At 48.3% G+C, this 15044-nt stretch overlaps 1 protein-coding gene across 4 annotated transcripts in view; it reads left to right on the forward strand.

Annotated features, from left to right (window-relative positions):
• Positions 1 to 15044, forward strand: part of ETV1 (ETS variant 1) — a 96571-nt gene that overhangs the window by 44599 nt on the left and 36928 nt on the right. For all 4 annotated transcript variants that reach the window (XM_027872206.1, XM_027872208.1, XM_027872207.1 and 1 more), the window contains 3 exons: positions 2797 to 2926; positions 6115 to 6303; positions 10578 to 10825. In XM_027872206.1, coding sequence (XP_027728007.1) covers positions 2797 to 2926; positions 6115 to 6303; positions 10578 to 10825 — 567 coding nt within the window. The remainder of the gene's footprint in view (positions 1 to 2796; positions 2927 to 6114; positions 6304 to 10577; positions 10826 to 15044) is intronic.

Genomic DNA, 15044 nt, shown 5'->3' on the forward strand with positions numbered 1-15044 from the left:
TCTCCTTTCTCTCTCCTCCCTCCTCTCTCCCTTCTCTTCTTTCTCTCCTCTTCCCCCCCTCTCTTTTCTCTCCTTTCTCCCTGTCTTCCTCCTCCTCCTCTTTCTCTACTGTGCCATGTTTCCTGTAGGTACCCAAGGTCACATTGGTAAACAATAATGATAACAAAAACTACAGCTAAGGTGGATGGAATTAATGCTTTAAGGTTTTCAAAGGTTTTACATGCGTTCATTATATTGGAAGTGATGGGGCTGAGATTTGAATGTAGGTCTTCCGCATCCAGTATGTGTTCGCACGCTGCACCACCCTACCCACCCTGGCCTCGCCCCAGGCTATACAGGTGGTACTTTCCCCCAAATGGTGAGTGCCAGAAAGAATTCCAATGTGACAATGAAATGTTTGAGTTCATTGTAGACAGTAAAGTTCCCCCCAAAAAATTAAATAAAAAAATTTTCATTCTGGAGAATTGGTACCAAGGAAGAGAGAGTCCAATTGGAAACATTAACATTTTACTGTGTATCATTAAGCATTCTCAGAGTTTCTTTGTCCTTTCTCCCTCCCACAGACATTTTTTTTAATATAAAAATAAATTGAGCCAACTCAGACTCATTTGCATTCCTGATTTGGCTAATGATGCTAAATAGCTGTTCCAGGGAATGATTCTCAGGCGGGACATGCTAATGGCATAGGTGTGTGATTAGGTGGACGCTTCCGGGCCGAGGCCCACTCTCTGGAGGCATCAGGAGTCCCGCAGCCTCCTAACACATGACTGTGCCTGGAGGAGGGGCTTGGTCAATGTTTGGTCTCATCTGAGTTTAGCAGGAGGTCTGGCCTGTTTAGACTTCTGAGTGCACATGGAAGGGACTGCTATGGGCTAATCCTCCAGCTGTGGGTCAGGAAGAGTGCTTCCTACCGCCACTGTCTCCTGGCTGTGGTACCAACAAGACCCTCCATCTCGTACCTCTGGGCATTTTCTGTGGCTGTCCCCATGCCTGGAATCTCTCCCTCCTCCGCTCTGACCACTGAGCTCCTTGGCTTCCTTCAGGTCCCAGCTAAACCCCCCCTTTTGCAGGGAGCCTTCCCCAGCACCTCTTCATCCCAGTGCCCACCGTCTTTAATTATTGCCTGTTTATCCGGTTTATTACTCACTTTGTATCTAATTGTTTGCTTGTTGTCTTCCTCATTTGATTGTAAGCAGTAGAGGGCAGGGCCTGTCTTCTCTTTGTATCCCCAGCACTTAGCACAGTGCCTGGCACATAGTAGGCATTTAATAAAATTCAGTTGGCTAGCTGATTGTTGTGATTTCCTCTGGGTAGCCCTGCGGCACCCCACGAAGCTGGGGGCTTTCTGCTGTGCCCACACTTTCCAGCGTCTGGGTTCTCTATGCCCGTCCTTTCTTTGGAGACTGCTCACTGGTATACCACTAACTTAAAGAGAATCACGATCCTGTATTCAATTAGTGTCTTGAAATGTTTAACTTGTGCTTAGACTTGGATAAAAATGGTGCCCTTAGGGCCATATTGGAAATTTAACAGCCTAAGAACTTCTTAATGAATGCATCCATAAATTAGATTTTATCCAGCAGACGCATGATAGAACTTGCTCGTTCCTTGCGCGTCCCAGTCATCCTGGGTAAACACTGCATTTTCTTTGAAAGGAGGTTAATGCCCACAGTGGGTCCCTACAAAGTGACAGCATGGATGGTGGCCTTGCTCAGGAGAGAGAGAGAGCTGCATTTGAAGGCAGAAAGACCTGGGTTCTAATTCTGCTTCAGGCACTGGCAAAGAATGTCTCAAACACCCAGGTTCCTCCTTTGGAAATGGTGATGACAGTGGCCCTTCCTTCCCCAAGGTTGGGCAAGATCTAGTGGGACAGTGTCTATAAAGTAGTTTTCACACCTTGAACGCTGAACCATGTCATCCATTAGGCTTCTTCTTACTATGAAATGCTCTCAGACTTTAGAATCAACTGATGGTTTTACATCGACCAGAGAAAACAGTTTGGATATGTTCAACTTTGATCCTATTTAAGAAATTAATTACTCACTTATACTTAAAATTGTAATGTCTGAAATGAATTGTCATGTTGTCAACCACGAGTTACTTGTGACATTTACCGGGAGGGTTTTTCGTCCTGGAAAGTAAGTGGAGTCACCAGTTCAGACCGTTGTTTACTGTGGGGATGTCAACACCTCTGTGAGGGCTGCCGCCTTCTCGGGAATGATGAGATGGGGCTCAGGGTGTCATTCACTCGAACAAGAAAAGTGATGGTAGATTAGACTAGGTTAAACAAGGGTTCATTTCTTCCACTAACTTCCAAAGAAATCGCTTCCTCTCCCTCCCTCCCTCTTTCTCTCCCTTCCTTGCTTTCTCCCTCTTTTCCCTCTGTCTTTTCTTTCTTTCCTCCCTCTCCCTTCCTTTCTCCTTCTCTCTTTTCTTTCCCCTTTCCCCCTCCCTTCTTCTCTCCCTTTCCCCCTCCATTCTTCTCTCCCTCCTCTCCCTTTTTCTCTCTCTCCCCCTCCCTCCCTTTCTTTCCCTTCCTCCCTCTTTCTTCCCCCAATCTCTCTCCCTCTCTCTCTCCCTCTCCCCCCTCCCCTTCCCCCCTCCCCCTCCCTCTCCTTCCTCTCACCTGTCTCTCTCCATTTTTTCTTTGGTGTATTCTGCTGGCTGAGCATCAGCTTTCCCTATTGGTGACTCCTTGCCCAGGTGGAGGGATGCACTGAGTTGTATGGTTTTGAGCCCAACTTAACCACGTTTGCCTTCTGTCTCTGTCTGTCTGTCTGTTGTCTTTCTCCCCAGTGGCTTTTCATGGCCTCCCCTTGAAAATCAAGAAGGAGCCCCACAGCCCATGCTCGGAGCTGGGCTCGGCCTGCAGTCAAGAGCAGCCCTTTAAATTCAGCTATGGAGAAAAGTGCCTCTACAATGTCAGGTAAGGCTTGGGATAAAGGGCTGGGGCCACCTCTGGAGACCCGAGAGGCTGAGCTGAGGGCAAAGTCAGCACAGAACCTTTGGGTATGAGGGGAGTGCATTGGGCAGGGCACTTAGGAGCCCCTCAGTGTACCCTCCAGCCCTTGTAGGCTGAAGGGAGAAAGCAGTCAGATTTACACACACACACACACACAAACACACAAACACATGCACACACGCACACACACTGCCTTAAAAAGTGGAGAACACCCTTTGCGTGGGAGGGTGGGGAGTACTTGACCTTTGATGATAGATCTCATGGGGCAGGGAGAGCAGCTCCCATCAGCAATGTGGAGCCACACATCAGAGGTCTGGGAGTCCTGCCCATCGCCCCTATTACAATGTAAAAGAAGCCTTGTTTCGTGAGCCCCTGTGCAGGCTGTTAGCTGGGGAGAAGTCAGGTGTTGCTGCTGGCCCTGAAACGGGTGGAGCAGAGGAAGGGAGATGATGCGTTTGAAGCCATTTTGAGGACGGTCTTTCCATCACATCCTCGGTGTCTCCTGTTCAGGCCGTGGGTTTCTTTTTAAATGAAGAACCAGAAGGTTGCTGTAGGATGGTGCAGTGGGAGGCGTGTCGGGCTTGGAGTCAGTAAGATCCAAGGGTCACAGGCTACCACCAGCTGGGCAAGTTGCTTGACTGCTGTTTGCCTCAGTTTCCTCATCTGTAAAATGGGGATCATGACAGCACCTGTCTCCCAGAGTGGTTTCAAGGATCAAATGACGGTCATTGTCCTTTGTCCTCTAAGAGGATGAAATGACATCACTGTGTTGGGGTCAAGGTTCAGTGTGCCGACTGGCCCATCCGAGCTCAGCAGGCTCTGCCATGGGTCAGGCACAAATCGTCACGTGAACGGTCGGGGTGAAGATGGCTCCAAATTTGTGCACCACGTGGGATCGAATGATAGGATGATGTTAAGTGCTTAGCGCCGTGCCTGACGCATAGTAGGTGCAACGTAAATGCTTTTTGTTGTTGGCTGGGTGTTTCAGCTGCTTCCGACTCTTTGTGACCCCATTTGGGGTTTTCTTGGCAAAGATAATGGAATGGTTTGCCATTTCCTTCTCCAACTCATTCATGAGGAAACTGAGGCAAACAAGAGTACATGACTTGCTCAGGGTCCTACTGCTAGGAAGTGTCTGAGGCCAGATTGGAGCTGAGGAGGGTGAGTCTTTTTGACTCCAGACCCCATGCTCTGTCTGCTCCTCCATCTACCTGCTCTATACATGTTAGTTATCATTATTAATCATTATTATTTGTAATCTACGAGAGGAGACAGATAGGTGCTCTCATTATATCCATTTTACAGATGAGGAAACTGAGGCTCAGGAAGGCTAAAGGATTTTCCTTGTGTCTGCCAGTTGGTCAGTGTTTGAGGCTGGATTTGGTAGTCTGTCCCAGTTTCCAAGTCCAGCGCTGTTACCACATCATCTCTTAGAGAAAAGAGGACAGGTTTTTGTAGAAAGAACCCTGGATTTGCAGTCAGAGAAGCTTGGTTCAAATCCACCTCCTTCCTCTTCTTTGGGCCATCACTCGATCTCTCTGAGCCTCAGTTTCCTCATCTGTAAGATAAAGGAGCTGGGCTCGTTGTCTTCTGAGATCCGTTACAGCTCTAAATCCGTGATGGTGCCGTCATGCCTGCCGGTGACCACCCGGTTGGTTTGAAGGGCGCCATCTTTGAAGTCTTGGCCCCTTGCAGGGCCTTTGCTCTCCTTCTGAGGAACATGAATCAAATGAGGAGGAGGCGTTAGGAAGAGGAGCTTCCTCAAACATGATCAATAATAACGATGATGACGATAGTAACAGCAGTTGCACAGTGCCTGGTGTGTTCCAGGCACTGCGCTAAGTGCGTCACAAATACTATCTTGTTTGATTTTCACAATAACCCTGCAAAGTAGGGGCCGTTATGATCCCCGTGATATAGTTGAGGAAACCGAGGCAAATAGACATTAAGTGACTTGCCCAAGGACATACAGCTGGTTGGTGTCTGGGGCCAGAATTGCTTTTAGGTCTTCCTGCTCCAGGCCCAGCCCTCTCTCCAGCTCTATCCTAGAGCTCACTGCATCTGAAGGTAACGATTTCCTTCTCACAGTAATTCTCCACCTCCAAAAAGATCTAAGAATTTCAGGTGTAGTCTGATTATTCTTATTGGTCTTCATGGTGCCCCATGTTTCCTGTCAAACATCATCTATTTGTTAGGCAGTGTGGTATAATAGGTAGAACAAAGCCTCGCTTTCTATCCCTCCATAGGCCCTTGCGAGCTCTGTCCTCAGCCTTAGTTTCCTCATCTGTAGAATGGGCTGCCTCGTAGGGCCGACACAAACCCAATGAGGTCATCTCTGTAGAGGGCCAGGCCAATGCCAGAGGATTACAGGAATGTGGCTTTGTGGCTGTTATTTCCTTGGACACGCTCAGTGATCTTGAAACCCTCTCAGTGGTTGGTGTGGATTGTCACGGGCTTGGCTCGGTGACGTGCAAGCTTAGACAGATTCCCGGGCTCTGAGAGGTGAGGTACAAGGCCATTGTTCGTGTCGGACCCAGGACCTGAACCCAGCTCTTCCTGACCCAAAGGCTGCCTCTCTCTCCACCTAGCCACCCTGCCTTTTATTAGTGGGAGAGGGTGAGTGTTAGGCTATGGATGCCTCTTCCATAGACACTTACGATGAGAATTGCTGTCATTCAGGAAATTAAGGACTGAAGCAGCATTGAGCCTGCCTAGGACCCAGGGCACAAAACCAGGGCCGACAGGAGGCTACAGGAGTGGTTTTTCCTTGAGCTTAGGTGATCAGGAGACACACTCTCACACACACACACACACACACACGCACACGCACACGCACACGCATGCACACACACACGTACCCACCCACACTAAGATAATATCAAATAATCTCTGGTCCATATTATCTATTGCACACAGTACCCCTCAAAGCCCTCAGCAGAATACGATACGTGGACATGACAGAGACAGTTTATTTATTCCCAAGTTCTGTTCTTGCTGCCGAGGAGGGTGGCGGGAGGGTGGGGGGGGGGGCCCGTCCCTGCGGTCCTGTGGCTCGGCCTCAGAGTCAGGAAGCTGGCTTTGCCTCTCCCTGGGAAGCGTTTCCTTTCTCGATGCAGCTAAGCCAAGTCTCGCTCTTTCTTGTTTCCTTCTAGTGCCTATGATCAGAAACCACAAGTGGGAATGAGGCCCTCCAACCCCCCAACGCCGTCCAGCACTCCGGTGTCTCCCCTGCATCATGCTTCCCCGAATGCCGCTCACACCCCAAAGCCCGACCGGGCCTTCCCTGCTCATCTCCCGCCATCCCAACCCATCCCGGACAACAGCTACCCGATGGACCACAGGTACCTGGCCTGGAGGCTTCACACTCCAGCGTTTTTGTATTCGTAGCCCTGTCTCATGGCTTGGGCGGGTGGGAGGCGGGGAGAGGAGGAGGGGAGGGCTTCCTGGCCCAGAGCTCCTGATGCCACGTGCTGGCCAGTGAGATGACTTGTTGGCTGTAGGTGGGTGAGCAAGGTGACCTTGTTGCACCGTAGTCAGATTTCTTGTGAAGGAATTACTTCCAGTTCTAGTAAATTAACTTATTTTCCTTTTCTTTCTTTTCTTTTCTTTTTTTTTAGCACTTACATTCTATGTATATACAAAATTTTCAAGTGAAAAGTATTTTTGAAAGTGGGTTTTTCCCTGCTCTAAACTTGAATGACTTCATCTATACTTTAGATTACCTTACTGAACTGTTTAATGTGTCTCTACACCTCTCTTCATCTACGCCTGAGGGTATACAGGCAGCATTAGGTCTGTATCTGCATTTCAGCACATCACAGAGCTGAAATTATATCCCATGAACGTGCATCCACACATCTCTCAGCTTAGGGGATGGCTGGAGGTTCGCATAGCGAGTAAAGGGAGAATTGGAATACAGGGCTCCCTTCTGCACAGAAACCCATCTCCCACCTCCAGGCCTTTGCCCGGGCAGTCCTCTGTTCCTGGCATGCACTCTCTCCTCACCTCTGCCTCTTAGCTTCCCTGACTTCCTCTGAGACTCAGTTCAGACTCCCTGTTCTTCAGGAGAGCTTTCCTGATGTGCCCTCACACCCTCCAGTGTTAGTCTTGGCCCCTCTGCAGTCACCCTCAGTCCCCTCTGCATAGGTCTTGTCTGTACGAAGTTGCTGGAATGTTGTCTCTGGCCTTAGAATGTAAGCTCCTGGAGGCCAGGAGGCCTTCCTTTATCTCCCTGGCCCTTGGCCCAGGGTCTGGCACATAATCTGCCCCTAACTGGGGCTTACTGATTGCTCGCTTGCTTAATTCCTTCCTCCAAGCCCAGCCCCAGTGCCATCCACTCCATTCAATTCAGTAATATTATTAAGCTCTCCCTATGTGCCAGGCACTGTGCCAGCCCTGCCCTCGAGAAGCTTATGATCTCTCCAGTACATCATGGTGGACACGAATAGCGATACAGAAATGAGTGGTGTCCCTGTGGTCTCTGCCGTCCATCTTGTCTCTCGGTGGTCGCTGCGCCCTGACTCTGCCCTCTTTGTTTCTCCCACCAATGGACAGAGCAAGCCCGGGACAGCTTGGCCAGAATCTCCAGGCAAGAAATGCCTCAGCCTTTAGTCAGCCCAGCCCCACGCTCAGCTTCTGCGAACTGCTGCCCGCCTCCCGGCCGGCCCATCCCACAAGGGGTTCTAGCTTGGTTAGAGAGGTCAGGCTTTGGGAATCAGAAAGACCTGAATTCAGTTCTGCTTGAGACACTTCCCAGACAAGAACGTGCCCTGGAGCTAGTCAGATGACCTGGGTTCAAATCTCAGCTCCTCCCAGTGTAACCGTTGTGACCCCGGACAAGTTACTTCATCTCTGTCTGCCTCAGTTTCCTTTTCTGAAAAATGGGGACAACAATAACACCTACTTCTCAGGGTTGTTGTGAGGACCAAATGAGGCAACATATATCAAGTGAACCGTTGCTAGCATCATCATCCTCCTGGTTTTTACACTGGATTCTCGTCGGGGACCCTGAGTTCTACGGCTGAAAGGACACTCAGAGGTCATCTGTCTTCACTTCGTAGAGGAGTACACTGGGGCCCAGAGAGGGTTGGTGACTTGCCTTGGGTCCTACAGGAAGCCCAGGGATTGTAATCCAGGGCCAGTGACTCCATTTCCAGGCGAGGCCCCCTGCCTTCTCCCCTAGATGTTGACGCCAGCTCTCTGAGCCTTGTAATTCCTTCGTACCTGGATAATTTCTATTATCCCGGTGTCGTTTCCTGTCTTTGTTGCCTTGGACAAGTCCCTTCCCTCTTTCTCCATCTCTAAAATGAGCACAATGATAGTCGCCTTAACCACTCCTGAGACTGTTATAAGCCGTAAAATGTAATGGAAAGACGAGCGCTGAGTGAGCCCTGCACCACAGGAGAACGAACCTCTTTTATTATACGGTTTGCTGAGCAGGCTTCTAGTTAATATTTAAGCTACCTTAGTGACGGCCTCTTTGCCAAGTTCATTTTAGTATTTCTACTTGAAATTGAGTATTTGAGACTGGGAACAGCCGTCCCGGAACCACCAGGGTAGGCGCGGGGTCCTTTCCTTTGGCCCCCTCTCTGCGTGTGGAGGCCGGCACCAGCTGCCAAACTCTAAGGCCGGATGTCTACTTGGAGGAGCTCTTGGGAGAGCCAGGGCCAGAGAGCGACAGCCTCTTGGTTGCAAATGGCAAAGATGCTCTGGAAGCAGCCCTTCTCCTAGGAGCTCTGTCCCCAAGCAGGCACCCCACCCAGCTCTGGGAATGCGCAGTGGCCTGCCAGCCAGCACCCTGCCTCCTTTCCTTGGGCCAACACCCTGGCACATTTCCCCAGCCCGGTGGTGCTGCCCAGAGCTGGAGCCCTGCCTGGCCTGCTTTGTACTCCCCCAGCTGGCACAAGGATCCGAGGAACTCAGGAGAGTCTTGTTCAAGGAGCTTGAGGGCCTGTGTCCTTTTCTGACACATTTGTGGCTCTGGAGAAAGCATCCCTGAGAGCCCAAAGCTTCATCGGTACCAGGGTGGAGCAATGGACCAACCTGGATCAGCTCTTCTTATAGAACACAAACTCTGCTCAGTAAAAATCGTTCCTCACAACCAGGACTATTCCCTCCCTCCGAGGCTTCTCCACTGAACTAGGGTCCTCCTTTAACTATCGCAATTCTCTCACTGTCTCCTTGACAGTTCTTTACAATTCCATCATCTGTTGGGGGCCAGTGAAAGAAAGATCGGGGAAGTTCAGAGTGTGTCATTGAGCCCTGCTGTGGGGAGCACCATGGAACCCCTCCACTTGTTTTGCTCAGTGTAGGTCGGTTTGAAAGGCCTCTTCTGGCAGGGCACTCAGTGACAAGGGGAGTTCCCTTCCAAACACGAATTCTCTAGCCTGCTCCTTCCTTGGTTTTCCTCAGATTTCCATTTGACTCATTGGGGTGGCCGTGCTAGTTTCTGAAATAAATAGTCTCAATTGTGTTTCAGTAAAGGTTTATTTAATTCAAATATTGGGCCTGTTTTTTACTGTTTGATACTATTTCCAAACACTTGTCAGTTATTTTTAAATCAGCATTTATTAAGCACCCAGCGTATTCCAGGTACTGTCATGGAATACAAAGCAGTCCATACTTGTAAGAGGCTTACCTTTAAATTTAATTTATTTTTTCCAGATGAATAAAAATTTGTTTTCTCTCCTTTTCACCTTTCCCCACCATCGAGGGGAAAACAAAACAAAATTAGAACAAAACCTTTGTAGCAAATATGAGTAAAGTCAAGCAAACAAATTCCTGCAGGGGCTGTTTCCAAAAACAGAGCCGTCTCAGTGCACCCCAAGGCCTTCTCCTCTTGGTCAGCATGGTTTGGGGAACTTACTTCCTTCATCAGCGGTCTCTCAAAGGCCATTGGTTTATACTTCAAGATCCCTCCTGACCTTTCCACTTCTCATTGCTAGTGTTTTCGATTCAAGTCAGTGAACCTTTATTAAAAACCTACTATGTGTCAGCCACTGTGTTAGGTGGTAGGGTTATAAAGACTAAAATGAAATGAAACCGGCCCTGCCTTCTGGGAGCATTGTCTCTGCCACGGGAAATAGCCCCAGCACTGACAAGGAAATACACCAGATAGAGGAAGCGAGTGGTGAGGCTGGCCAGAGTCAGGAAGGAGGCATATCCTGTCAGAGCGCACTTGAGTCGAGCCTGGGCTAGGCCCAGGAATGCCAAGGAGCGGAGGTGAGGAGGGCAAGCCTTCCCGGCAGGGGACTCCACCTGCACAACCTTTCCACGTGGAGGTGGGAAGCAGAATGCCGTGTATGGTTATTTTGAATTTACTTTGTACATACTTTTTTCTCCATGCATGCTGTTTCTCCGGGTTAAATGGAAGCTCTGAGAGGGGCTTTCACATCCCCAGCGTCTAGTACGTCGCCTGGCCCCCATAGGTGCTTAATAAAGTGAATGGACTTGAATCTGTTCATTGGTCAGTTTCCCTGACTTGGTTACTTCCCGCCTCTCTTTTGGCGAGAGGCACGATGTTCATGGGATGATCCAAGTCTCCCAGCACCATCTTGCCAAATGCATTCCTGACTTTAATGTCCAGTGGTCTCAGTGTCCTCTGCCTTTGCTCTAGATTTCGACGCCAGCTTTCTGAGCCTTGTAATTCCTTTCCACCTTTGCCTACGATGCCGAGGGAAGGACGTCCAATGTATCAACGCCAGATGTCTGAGCCAAACATCCCCTTCCCGCCCCAAGGTTTTAAGCAGGAGTACCACGATCCGGTTTATGAACACACCACCCTGGTGGGCGGTGCGGCCAACCCCAGCTTCCCCCCACCTCTGATGATTAAACAGGAGCCTAGAGACTTTGCCTACGACTCAGGTAAGCTGCTCTTTTTACCTTGATGGCCCGTGTATGACCATCACTTGAATGAAGGCCATTGGTCCTGGCCTCACTTGGAGTACTGTGTTTTTCCTATGTGTATAGATGGTATGTAAAGTGTTCCTCCCGGTTTTGCACTTTGTAGACGGTGGGATTGTAGAATCACTAGGAACTCTCAAGATCGGCCAGTCTAATACTTTCTTTATACATTTGAACAAATTGAGGCCCAGAGATGTGAGAGCCCAAGGTCATAGAAGCAGTAGATGGTGGCAGCGGGATTCAAATCTGGGTCCCTCACGCCCAATCTCTTGGTCTCTGCAGTGTCCCTCACTGTCTCTCACACTTCAGGAGACCCATGGCTTTATCACTGTGGGATATTCCCTCCACCAATGCAGACTGTAACCCTTCAACCCCTTGGTGCAAAATGGCTCCCAATTCTTCTATTGATGGCCAGTTCCGCTAATTGCCCTCCTGGAATATAGCTCAGCAGGTCGTCCAATGAGAAACACTCCGGGGGTCAGTGGGTCCTCTTCCAGCTTGGTGACACCGTCCAAAATGCACTGGCAGAGAACTGAGAGTCCCCTCTTGGCCATGCTGAGGTATTGGAGCAGTACCTGGGGGTCAGAGGGTGCTGGACTTGAAGCCAGAACCCATCAGTGAGTATGACCAGCTCCATACGCAAAGTGACCTTGAGTAAGTCATATCCACTTTGAAAGCCTCACTTAAAATTGTAAAATGGAGATGGTGGTACTTGGCGTGCACTGATGTGACAAGGATGGAAGAATAATCCTAAAGGGGGATTCAGAGGGCACTTTCTATTATGCATGGTTGTTTTGTGTGCTTCTCCTGTCTTCCCAGTGAAATGGCTTAGTGTGGTATGCAGCCCGGGGGCTCTTGGGAGTGTTCTAGACGTCTTTCTCAGGGTTCTTGAGTGTGTCCTTGATGAGTGAAGGTTGTGTTCTCTCTTGATGCTTGAAATAGTGTCTGGAAATGAAAGAAAATAATCCTTGCCAATGCCAAAAAAAATCTACCTTTAGAGATGGTGAAGAATCATGTCATTGATGAGAGTGTATCTACATGTGCATGTGCACATATGTACATGTACACACATACATTCCTATCACCTGGGTGCGTGTGTTACATGTGTATAGCATGTCTTCGAGGTTCTGGCCCCAAAGCACACTAGTGGGTCAGAGTACTCTTCTCCCTGGTTCTGCATTCGTGTGCCCTGCCCAGGCCACACGGTCTTGCATGTTGTTTAATCAGTATTGCTTGGTTGAAGGTTTGTTGACTTTTTGGGGTGCACTTGCTCCTGATCTCTCCCTCTTCGTGACCCTCTCTTCCTTCAGCTAAGCTTCAATGTCACGTCCTCTGGGAAGCCTTCGGGAATTCCCTCTCCTGGGCAGCGGTGTCCCTCACCTCCCGAGAGGCTCCTCGTTTGTCAGCCTCCCACAGAATATGAGCGCCCCGAAGGCATTGGCATCATTTGGTTGGGCCCTGTTTCACCAGTGCCTTCCATGGTGTGTTATTGCTCACAGTAGGTGCTTCACAGTGTCTGTTGAATTGCGTTGAATTGGATGGCGTGAGATTCACTGAGGAAGTCTCAGCGTCCTCATCTGTAAAAGGCAAGACTTAGACCAGATGGTCTCGGAAGGCATCTGGTCCTGTGCTGCAAGCCAGCTCCAGCTCAGCTTTTGTTCCCAAACTGACTGTCCACCTTTGGGGAATCACTTAACCCGGCTGGACCCCATCTCCAAAGTCAGTCAGCCCGTCAATCAGAAAGTGTCTGAGTGCTTATTACATCCCACGCTAGGTGCTGGGGATACAGGGAGTACCAGGAATGAAACAATCCTATCCACGATGGGATTGCATTCAAATGGCAAACTGTAGTTAGACACACACATATACATGCTCACGTATCAGTTAATAAATAAAGCTACACGAAGTCATTGAATAGATGATAGTTTGAAATGAATAATATTAGCAATAATCATGCCTGTCTGCTGTGCCTGCAGTGAGGGAGGCTGGCTAGTGTCAGGATGAGAGAGTTGTGCCTAAAAAAGCCAAACAGAGAAATCACAACTTCCTTTTCCCAGGATTATCTGATTTTACTATAGATTATATGACACAGAGAGAGAGAGAGGGAGAGGAACAGAAGCAATCCCTTGGGTTTCTTTTATAGGAAAGAAAAATAAAGTTGTATTAACTTTTGTATGTGGAATTTCTGGAGGATTTTCAGTTTACTATTTACTTGAATGCCTCCTGGATTTCTAGTTGCTCATGTCTTCATGGCATCATACATTGTGGGTTAGACTAAGAAGGGATCTCAGTGGTTACCTTACTTAACCAATATCCAAACCAGATTGGCCTCTACGAATCAATGTCCGTCTGACCTCTTCTTGCAGATGTCCCAGGAGAGGGAACGCCCTTACCCCTGGGAAGCTCATTCTGATTTCTCATTGTTCGACATATTGGACCTGTGAAGTCACTGGTCGGAACCAAAGAAACAGAGGCCTTAAATGCCTAAATGACCAGGAAAGAATAGCAGAGAATCATAGAATTCATGGCTGAAAGAGACCTCACAGGGCATCTAACCCAACCATTCATTTTACCTTTGAGGAGATTTGAAACCAGAGCTGAGCAGACTCTTGCTGCCCACAAGTTAATAAGAGACAAAGCCACCATTCTAATCCAGGTCCTCCAACTTCAAACCCAACACTCTCTCCCAGGCACCACACTCCTTCAGGTAGGGAAGTACTTTGGGAGGATTGCCTCCTTCTTGGTAAATGCAAGAACTCAACTTTGGGAGCCTGGCAATGCCAGAGCAGCTGGTAGTTTATGCTCTAAACCAGGCTTCTTCACCTTTATATATGTGTGTGTGTGTGTGTGTGTGTGTGTGTCTGTATTTGTGTGTGTTTGATGGACCCTCTTAGCAGTATGGTACAGCCCTCAGAATCATGTTTTTAAATGCATTAAAAATTAAATTTCAAAGGAAACCAATTATATTAAGTATAATTATCAAAACAACAACAGTAGTAATGATAATAAAACCAAGTTCATTGACCTCAGCTTAGGATCCCCTGATAATCTTTCTTCTGGATTATCTCTAGGGGCCATGACTACGCCCCTGGACACTCCCCTTGGCCCCTTGCAAGGAACGTTACACAGATTCTTTTTAGCACCATAATCATAAAATCATGTCTTTTGAAGGCAAAAAAAATTTTAAGTGTAGTAATGGTGCAGCCTAGGGTTATGAAAAATTAATCTGTGGGTATCGAAATGTATTTTACTGGCCACAGAATTGCTACATTTAAGTTGACACATCTGTATATGCCATAAAATTGCCGTCAACAACTGTGATCCGCAGATATTTTGTCTTGTTGCCATCTGTTCTCTAGAAATAATCATTTTTTTTTTCCATCCTGGCTGAGAGTACATTAACTAAGCCCTTAGGAAGCCCGATGGATTTATCTCAGAAGCACTGATTCCCTTTTTCACCTATTGATGCTGAGCAAATAGCATTGGAAAAATCTCATGCTTAGGGTATCAGGGCCATACCAAAAAGGCCTTATAAGCAAATTAGAAAGAGGATCTCATTATGTACATGGCCAGGTAGTGGCAGGAGCTCCCAAACCCTTTGAACCTCTGGTTCCAAGTCCACGAATGTCATGAAAACATAAGGAACTTGGGAAAAGGAAAAGAACCAAGTATGGTACAATATGGCCTTTGCTCTGTTTGGGAAGATGCCAGGTAACGCGATGAGTTGGCTTGGTTACTAAAAGAATGCAGTTTCAGCTGTGGAATATTTAAGATAGTGAGAAAAATGCAACGTTAGTGGCCAGCAAGCTTGGTCTCGATAAGAAAGGGAGAATCATGGTTTCCCAGTTATGGAAGCTGAGTCAGCAAGCAAGCAAACACTTATTAAGCACCAGCTGTGTGCCAGGCACTGTGCTAACTAACCACCGGAGAGACGAAGAAAGACAAAAGACAACTCCTGTCCTCAATGAGCTTACAGTCTAACAGGGGAGACAGTATACACACAACTCTGTGTGAACAGGATAGAGTGAGGGGAAACTGAGATAATCTCATCCAGACAGCGCTAAGACACCAAAGGACTAAGAAAGGCTTCGTGCAGAAGGTGGGTTTTTGGTGAGATGTGAAGAACGTCAGAAAAGTCACGAGAAAGAGATGAGAGGAATGGCCAACGCTGGGAGAGGGA

This window comes from Vombatus ursinus, unplaced genomic scaffold (genome assembly GCF_900497805.2).
Source record: "Vombatus ursinus unplaced genomic scaffold, bare-nosed wombat genome assembly UNPS02014799.1, whole genome shotgun sequence".
In the NCBI taxonomy this organism is placed as follows: Eukaryota; Metazoa; Chordata; class Mammalia; order Diprotodontia; family Vombatidae; genus Vombatus; species Vombatus ursinus.